Raw genomic sequence first — 9,931 nt, 5'->3', positions numbered from 1 at the left:
ACCCCAAGACCTTTAATAAACTTACTCAAATGCTGAATTAACAGTTGTAACCAGTAAACTGAGGAGCCATTCAGAGCAATAATCAAGTCATAATTACAGTCTATAAAGATGTTCTGGCTAAAAATAACCATTTAAAACCTAGTATACTGTTAATGCAGTAGATGTAGAAAGGGAAAAGTGTGCCTACGAGCTGCAATAAGTTTGAGGGCAATGTGGCAGCTGTGGATTTCCCTGCAGGACTGGCTGCAGGATGATGCCTTTGTCAGATGTTGTCTGGCATCAATAACAAAAGAAGGGAGGATGGAGTATGGCAGAGATACTCTGGGAAGAACAGTGCTTTTACTGAGACCTTGTCGTGGTTGGAGAAGGGAACGGTAGTTCATAGCAGCTTCCGAATTGTTTAATGCAATTTTTATTCCATCCTGTTCCGACTTTGCCTCTTTCAGATATCTGCAAGATAACCAAGGTTGACTTCATGGCTGAGGCTGAATGTGTGGTCTTATTTTCTGCTGTTTTTCTCCACTTTGGTGAATTTCTCTGGCAATGATACTTAGGGCACATGCTGCTTATTTCTTTCTCTGTAATTGTGGGAAGAATATAGATCCTTCAGGGAAACAAAGTTTCTGAAACAAATTGCAGAGACTCATTGGAGTCATTGTTCTCCCATCTAGAGTTGCCCTTCCTCTTAAGGACTGTTCATAGCTAATTTTCTTCTGTTGACTAGCCTGTAGGTTTTCTAGGATGAATGTAGAAAGTTAATTATCCTTTTTCTCACTCCTCTTTTCACCCCACTTTTTTTTTCTTTTTAAAATAAGCATATACAAAATGGATTCTGACTACTAAGAACCTTCTTCCCACTATTCTCTGGAGCTATTTTCCTAGAGATGGCATGTTTAGTTGTAGTTGGTATCTGGGCATTGTGTGCATCTGTTTTCCTTAGTTTGGCTCCCCCTCAGAGGAAGCACATTATCCAGGAACATAGGTGTTTAACTTTTCTAGGCACCATATCAGCGACCCCAGAAGGGACGTGGTCCACTTCTCCAGTTGTTTGGAACCTGGACCAAAGCCAGTTTTGCCCTAATGTTCTTTGTCGTCTTGTAGGTTCTCCTTAGGCCCTTTATAAGCCACTGCTGAAGGCTCCAGAGGCATCTCAGGATGACACTGGTCTGTAGTTTTGAAAAAAAATACATCTCATATTGCTTAAGAGGAACTGAACAGGTAGCATTCCCCTACTACTACTTCGCAAGAGCAAATGGGAATTCCTCCTAGGTCCAGTGGAGAACTTGCTGTGACTGGTAACCAGCCATTGCTGGGGCTTGACTCTGGGTCTGTCTCTGGTCAGTGACTGGGCTAAGTGCATGTGGTACTTCTGCAACTTTACAGCCACAGAAAATCTATATCCATCCATAAAGAAAGCTTTCATTCTATGATCCTACCTTGAAAAGGCTTTGAGGATCTAGAGATACTGATCTTGGGGACAAGAACTGGGGAGAATACAAAAGGCAGGGACAAGAATTGGGGAGAATGCAAAAGGGATTGTTAGGAAGACCTGTGGGATACCAGTGGGAGGCTGCTGTAACTTCAGTGTGGACATGTTGCCTAATCTGCATAACTTCTGTTCACTCAAAGCTAACCTCCTGAGTTTTTTAATGAATCTAACCCAGCATACTGTCAGTGTGACTAAGTGAATTCTCATCTGGTTTCTGTGTTTTTGATCTGTGCTTCATTTGGTTTAGCGTATGAAGAACCTGAATCCTTAAATACTAATGTGGTGAACAGTTGTTACAGCATTGCAGTAGCAATTAACAATATACTGATGATACCTTTTAAAAATATGTTCATACGCTGCAAATGTCTTTTCTTTAACAGGATACCTGAGTGTATCTATAGAGACTTGATATATCAAAAAGCTTGTGTCTCACAGATTTAATGGGATCAGCAGTGACACCTTGGAATTTTAACCAAGTGCCTTGTAAACCAGATGCGTAATTTCAGAAGGGACACCAATTCTGTGAAGCATGGTCTTCCTTTATTTAAAGGCATCCCGGATAAGCTTTACTGAAGAGAAGCAATGTAACTTGCAGCCCACCAGCATACTTTGTTTTTCTTTTGCAGTACATGACAGATTATTCAGAGTAGGTTATCTCTGAAATGGAGGGATAGAGCATGCTGCACTTGTTACAGTATGCGTTATTACTTAACGTTAGATAGTACACAGCCGCCACAGAGGAAACGTGCACTTCATAGGATGACAGGATAATTGAGGGTAGAGAACTGGAGGCAATGTCAAGATGTTTCTAGCCCAATCCTGTCCTCAGAGCAGGGTCAGCTCTGAGATTGAGGCTGCTCAAGCTTTATCCCATCAGGTCTTGGAAAGGACCTCCAAGGGCAAAGACTGCGCAGCCTGTCTGGGAAGTCTGCACTACCGCTTAATTTTCCTCATTCCTTACATTGTATGAACCTCTCTTGTTGTAATCTGACCTGTTGTCTCTTAGCCTTCTGACAAACACCACTGTGAAGAGCCTGTCTTTATAACCTTGTCGTTGTTATTGGAGGGCTGCTAGTAGATTTCCCGTACGCCTTTTCTTCAGCTTTCCGGTAATTGCTCATATATGCACAAGCAGAAATCAAGAAGGAGAGATTACAATAAACTGCATGACAGTAATATGGGGAGAGGCGAAAGAATAGTATTAAAGAAACAAAAATAGAAAATGGAAGTCGCACTTCACCTTTAAATTTAACTTTATCCACTTCTTTTTTTCAGTCTCTAAGCTGGTAAACATTGGACTCTCCTGAGGGAACTAGAGTTTAACCCAAGAAATATTTTTTTGTTTTAATTCTCTCAGTTTTGTTTAACAGGTAGATGCCCTACTAATATAAATAAATTGATATAATTCTGTTGTTTTTACTTGAGGTACTTTGATTTCAGCTATCTTTCAAGTTTCAGTGTTTACTTCTTAATGTAATTACTGTAAATATGCTTTTTATCATACAGATAATTTCTGTAGGTCAGCCATCATAGTGACCAAATAACTTGAGAATCCCATGTAGTAATTATTTCTGGTGGTGAACCCTCTTTTTTATACAACAAATGGATACCGGCCATTCCCCCTCTCAACCCCCACCTCGATATCTGGTTACCTTAAGTATTTTGTCTCCTTTCCCTTCCTCTCAGTCGAATGTTGCAGTTTTCTTTACTGCTTAAAGATACTGAAACTAAAAAGAAACTGCTAGGGTTTTTTCAAGGTTGGAATCTACTGCCAATCCAAATAATGAAACCACCACATGGTCATGTTCTCCATCTTACTGCCTTGCTTTTTATGGTTTTGTGTGTTAGCAAGTAAGTTCCTGCGTCAGGAAATTCTGCCTTTGCAACATAATACCTGTTCTAAGAGAGTGAGTTGACTTAAATGTTTTTCTGATTAAAGATTGAAGGAGTTAATGGAAAAGTATGCAAAATAATTGTTTTTCCATTATTAAGACATTGAGGAAACACATTTTTTGTGCACAGTGATAGTGTATTGTCCTTTTCTGTTGTCGTAGTGAGGTACTAGTACTTGTATATGCTATTTATTTCTCTTTAGTACTTTGAAGTGATATACTTAGAAATTTGCTCTGAGGTTCTGTATTTGCAATGCTGTAATTCATGGGTAATACTTCTAAAGTACTTCTGGAAAATCAGGTGGACAATAGAGGTAGAAGTAATTGCATCATATTTGCTTTTTTGTACGTTGCAAAATTTTAATGCAAATTTGTCTTCCTTTTGCAACAGGTTCTGACTGTAAATGTGTGGCTGGACCAGTTAATTCATCACCCGAGATTAGCTTGAGATGGGAAAGTGGGCCTAGTGCTGTCATACATTCTCTGCTGGCTGTAAAAAACGGTTTTCTTCAGTGTCATGTAGAGAACTTCAGTGCTGAATTTCTAACATCTTCCCTCACAAACATTCAGCATTTTCTAGAAGATGAAACTGTTGCAGAAGTGATGCCTATGAAGATAAAAGTTTCTAATGCAAGGATTAATTTAAAAGTATGTTGACAATGAGCTATATGGCTGCTCTAAAGAAATTGTGTTCTTGTTTTCTTTCATGATCAACTACTGATATGGATACTGTTAACTTCAAAGAAAATGCTATCATACTCTGGAAGATCTTTAGATAACAGTAATACAATATAAAAATCCATAGAGTTGGTTAGCTCTGTGATATGCCTAGAGGGGAATTCTCTCCGTGACAAAACTATTTATATGAATTAATATTTTATACTCTTTTCCTCCTCTCCCAGTCTCTTTCGTAGAGTGATAGTGTTTGGGAGTTTTATAGGTAAGGTATACTAAGTTCCTAAAGGCCCAATGTGGGTTTTTCTGGTTGGGCTTTTTTGCTTAGCATAGTAATGGTTTTCTAATTACAAAACACACATTTTAGAGCATAATTCTCTCTCCTACTTAGAGCACAGTTCTTGCCATAAAAGTTCAGTACAAAAGAAGGAAAAAGGTTATAGGAATTCCAGTTCAAACCACCTGAATACTGTTTCTTAGAACTCAGATTTCATGTTCTGCCCTACCTAGAAACAGATACTAAATAATGCAAGCTTTCTCACCACTGTAGCTGAAAATAGTAACATTTTTCCTGCTCAAGTCTCCTAAGGGATTTTCTTCTAGACATTTAAAGCAGACGGTGAGTTCTGTGCTGCACAAGCACTGAGTATAAAGATAAGGACACTTTTTTGAGGGGAGGGAGGTGAACACCACAAAATCCAAACAAATGTAAAGATAAGAGAATTACAACATTGCTTTGGGAATGAATAAACACCCATACAAACTTTGAACAAAGTGAGGACTCAATAGCGGCTCGAGTTCTGTATCTGGGGCTAAGGCCTTGATTCAGCTAAATCTTTCTTGACTGGAAGGGCAATTGTTACCTCTACAAGTGTTCTACTCAAAGTGCATCAGTATTCCCTCCCTCCGTGATGCAACTCTTCTGTTTCCTGAGGATCCTCAGGCACTCCTTTAGGGCCGTTTCTACTACAGGAGTACCACAAGCACTTTCTGTAAGAGCTGTGGATCTGTTCCTCAGATTTCAATGTATCACAAACAGGAAGGCCCAAATGAAAGTCTTAACATACAGTAATTTAAATTTAAAAGTGGGATTGTGCTGGTTTATTGCCAAGAAGGCAGACTTAAGCACAATGTTCTTGAGAAAGCAGCTGTTTGAGGTGGGAGATATACATTAATAAACTGGCAATAAGAGTCTGCTTGGCATGGAAAGCGCTGAAGTGCTCACAGAGCAGTGTGCACGAGTCACAGTGAAGTTAATCATGATGGTTGACAAACTGCAAATTTGACATAGAGATGATTCATTTCTATACAGTTGTTGGGTAATAAAGAGCAAGAGGATACAGTTCAGAATTATGCTGTATTGCCTATTTAATGTAGTGTATTCTTCTATTTCTTCTGCATGAGACTTGACGCAGTGTGTTTCATGGAGGGGGAAGAATTTAAGAAAGGTTATTTTATTTTTTGCATTTTCTACTACAATCTCAGTGCTCTTTCGAGAAACTTACAGTTATATATCAGCAGCTTTCTTGCTACATGCTTAATGCTGATAGGTATCGTTTCTGATTATATTATTCTGCTTGACAGGGATTTAAGGATTTCTTGGGGAGACCCCAAAAGAAGTAATTTGTGAAGTTTCTCTTCTGCTGAGTACAGTAACGTAACTGAACTGCAGCTGGTGTCATCCTAAACTAAATTCTAAAAAGACAAAATCCGCTCAAGACTGATAGCTGTACCCATTCAATTTTTAAATCGTTCAAGGGAAAAATCAGATACTATATAGTGCAGGCTTCTTATCTCTAACTGAGAGCTCCTGAGCTGAAGAATGTCTTAACTTGGGATATAATCTTACTTAGATGTCTGTAAAAATACTTTGAAGTATTTTAATCAGACTGTATATATTGAGTTCAGCAGACTTACTCCAGAGGGAAATTTGGGCCTTTAATATGATCCCTAGGGGGGGAAAAAAAAAAAAAAAAGGAACAAAAGTTTAGTGGAGATCCCATTAGAAAATTCTACTCTGAAGTGTTCCCTTTCAAGTTTCATTAAATCCACTTATGTTTAATTGAATGTATTAATTAGCTATTTCGATTTCCTGGTAAACGCATTTTTGAATACTTGTATTTTTTAGGATGATAGTCCACATGAAAATCTCAAGGCATCTGAGTTGGTACCCATAAAACTACATATTGACATTCTCTGGATAGAAAGAAATGATGATGGCTCTTTTCTCATTAGAGGTTTGTATGTTCCTGCACCTTGATATCTAAATATTATAATCTAAGTATTATTAATACTGTTTTCTTTGTGCAGATGTGTGGCTAATAATGAAAAGATAACTGATGATAATTTGTGTAAGTCGTGTTGCCATATAGCTTAGTTCTAAGGGTAGACATGTGGAGGAAATATTTTTGAGTAGTGTATTATCTGTGATAACAACCCACAGCTGAATCAATCTGAGAGAAATAAAAATGTGCATATAACTCAATCAGGGTGTGCTTCATCAGTGTATATCCCTTTGTCATGGTAAGTCTAAGGTTCCTTTGACTGACTACAAGCTAAACAAAAAAAAATGTCTGTCTTTACAGATTACCAAGGTGGTTACCTGTTGTCTTTCTGGTTTTTGTGTTATGGGTAGTAATAGAGAATATTGTAAAACAAAAGACTGAAAAGTACAAGTAGCAGTTTTTAGTTCTGTATATTATGGTGGTGTCCTGTCAACTCATGGCTGGGATTGCACTGAGACTTGTATTTCGAACAGCAACGTACCTTCGTACTTTTCATTAAACGTTATACACTTACAATTTTTTTTCTATACAGATGGGCAAATAATAAATACTTGTTAACACTGCAATACATTTAGAGCTGGAACTTTACTGTTGTCTTTCACAGATATGTCAGAGAATCATAGAGTAATCTAGGTTGGAAGAAGCCTCTAGAGGTCATCTGGTCCTACTCCTTGCTCAAAGCAGAGGCAGATTAGTTGGCTTTACGTCCAGCTGTCCCCAACCTGTAGTGGAGGCAGAGGTTATTTACTCCCAGCTGCAGGACTTCGCCCTCACTTCCAGTCAGCCCATTTCTCCAGCCTGTCCAGGTTCCTCTCAAAAACAGGCTTGCCCCTCGATGTGTCTGTCACCCTTCAGTTTGGTGTTGTTCACAAAATTGCAGAGGGTGCACCCACCCTTTCATCCAGGTCCTGAATATATTAATCCAACAATATGCAATGTATTGTGTGACTTGAGAAAGAGGAGGCTGCAGGGTGATCTTAATGCCCCCTTCACCTACCTAATGGGAAGGTACAGCAAAGATGGACCAGACTTCTCAGAGGTATGATGTGGCATGATTTGCTTGTATTTTAATTTCTCCACATTATCTACTACATTGTTCAAGTGTTTAAAGATGTTTAGTGCATTTTGGTCATCTTTTTATACTAAACATTGGAAGAAATGGCAATTTAGTGAGAAAATACATAGTTTTAAGGTTTCTTTCAGCACATTCTTTTTCCCCTTTTTGCTGAAGTGCTTTGATCCCTGTTCTCTTCGTGGACTGCTCAGGTACAGCGACTTCAAAGGCATAGGTCAAATGCTATCTGCACTGCAGTGATTTATGTATCTGCAGTGCTACATTTTTGAGTCCTCAGGTGTCTGTGGTGGGAGATGGGGGTAAAGAACAGAAGACTCTTATTTAAAAGGAATTTTAAAAAACGCAACAAACTCAGAGTATTTTTAGACAACTAAGAACCACGACCCTTATTTTTTACCTTGGTGCACAGCAGTACATTTTAATAGACGTTACAGTGCACTTCAATTATAAATGCTAGAAAGTTTCCTTAATGCCAAGTCATTTAAGTTATTTTCTAATTTAAAAACTTGATGCTGGAGGTTTATTTCACTGTCTTAAAATGTAAATGCAGTCTTCAGTTCTGATTTGGACCTAGAGACAATATATATTATAGTTCTTGAACTTTTAATTATTCAGAATGCATATTCTGTGTTGGTGATATTGGTCCCTGGTAAAAAGTGATAATTTGCTTCAAGCTGGAAGCTACATGTTTCTTCTTCTCATGTTTCCTTTCTCCCTTCCTCTAGAAGAGTACATGACTTATTTTTATTCTTAAATTTGATTTTGGAGGTAAATATAAATCTACCTAATATTACAAGTATATTTGTTCTGGTGGTTTTAATTTTGTGCTGATGAGAATCAAGCTTTAAAAAAAACTACTCTTAAGTATCTTTCTGTGATATAGACAATCAAAGAGTAAACGATGTGTCAGAGGCGAAGAATTCAAGTGGTGCATTGCAGCAAGCAGCTGAACCTGTTGGACATAAAACACAGGACCAAGCCACGCAGACTACTTGTGAAATTCCCAGACCTTCTAAATCAAGCAGGGATTCAGCTGACTTCCTTATAAATGAGGTATTAAGAATTCTTTTTGACATTTTTTCCCCCCTCAAAATTACATTGCAATCATTAATAGTTGTAATTGTTAGATTATCTGGAGGTGGGCTTGGAGGTTACTTATGTTTAGAAATCTGTTTGAGATGGAAAATATGAATTATGGATATTATAGTATGGTTCAGTACTTAGGCATGCAAAATAAATTTAATGCTAATTTCTAAATAGGGTAATAATAACACCACAGACTGATTCTTCTTTACATCCGAGGGATTTTCGTGAGGGAGCAAGTCCCTTCTTCTCCCCATCTCCCTCATCCCTGTATAACACAACTGCCAAAGACAAAAGACTAGACTGTTAAGCCAGACCTCCAGTAATCTATCAAATGTACCTGGATTTTGATTGACGATGACAGAACTCACACATCAGTTTAGCTGTTTTTTCCACTGGGTAAGAATCTGTTCTTAGAGCTCAGAACCTGGTGTCATTGACACTGCTCCAGAATGGAAATGGTGTAGCTAAAATATTGAGCATCTTGCCTTTCGAGCTAACTGCACCAACTCTCTCCATCTTCTACACTCATTGACTGGGAATCAGTCACAGTAGACTCAGCCCCAACAAACCTGCACTCAGCAATGAATGTGATGTAATATTTTCAAAGTTTCTGTAATGGAAAAAGTTGACATTATGCAGGGATACTAATAATGCTCTTTTCTAACCCGATCATTTCAGCTTATTGAAGAAAATGAATGTCTCAAACAGGAACTAGCCAAAGCCAAAATGGCTCTTGCTGAGGTCCAAATGGAAAAAGATGTCCTACTTCATCGTATAAAGAAGATGAATATTGATAATCAGTAGGACAGTGTTCTGTTGGGGCAAGGCATCATCAACAGAACATTAGGTGATGCTGGCATCTGAAATACTGTTTGTAAATCACTGGAAGACATGGTTTGTTTTTTGGTTTGTTGGGTTTTTTTTTTCAAGGACAAGTTTTCTCATTACGAACAAAATTTTGTGAAATAATTACTATTCTAAAATTATCATTAAACATTGTCACTTTTTTCAGCCAATCTTAAACTGAAATTAATTTGGAAAAATCAGTTTATACTCTACTTTATTAATTTACTGAAGAAAAAAAATCATATCATTTACTTTTAATATTATCAAAGGAGATGTTATTTTTAAAATGTTTTCTGAAAAGTGGATGTCTTAGCAATGAAAGAAGATGCCTAGGTGCATAACTGAGTAAAATGTACCATGCCTCATTAACAAACTGTACCTCTGTTTGTTAAGATTATGTTGGTTTATTATTACCAGAAGGTATCTATACAGGAAGTTACATTTGCACTATGATGATATGGGTTAGATCTCTAGAATAGTATAGCTACTGAAAATTAATGTACCAGCCCTAAACTGTCCCTAAATTCAGTGTAGTTTGCCCAGAGAGGATTTTAAGACTAGTCCTCTGGTGCTATATAGTTCC

At 37.8% G+C, this 9,931-nt stretch overlaps 1 protein-coding gene across 1 annotated transcript in view; it reads left to right on the top strand.

The window, feature by feature from the left end:
- The window catches only part of LOC104461395 (UHRF1-binding protein 1-like), a 29,425-nt gene extending 19,958 nt beyond the window's left edge, over nucleotides 1-9,467 (top strand). The window contains exons 11-14 of the mRNA XM_010072978.1: nucleotides 3,773-4,029; nucleotides 6,185-6,293; nucleotides 8,300-8,469; nucleotides 9,181-9,467. Of these exons, the coding sequence (XP_010071280.1) occupies nucleotides 3,773-4,029; nucleotides 6,185-6,293; nucleotides 8,300-8,469; nucleotides 9,181-9,306 (662 nt within the window). The 3' untranslated portion in view covers nucleotides 9,307-9,467. The remainder of the gene's footprint in view (nucleotides 1-3,772; nucleotides 4,030-6,184; nucleotides 6,294-8,299; nucleotides 8,470-9,180) is intronic.
- The last annotated feature ends 464 nt before the right edge of the window (nucleotides 9,468-9,931 follow it).

The sequence above is a fragment of the Pterocles gutturalis genome, unplaced genomic scaffold (assembly GCF_000699245.1).
Source record: "Pterocles gutturalis isolate BGI_N339 unplaced genomic scaffold, ASM69924v1 scaffold44527, whole genome shotgun sequence".
Taxonomy (NCBI): Eukaryota; Metazoa; Chordata; class Aves; order Pterocliformes; family Pteroclidae; genus Pterocles; species Pterocles gutturalis.
This window is presented reverse-complemented; position numbering and strand designations above follow the sequence as displayed.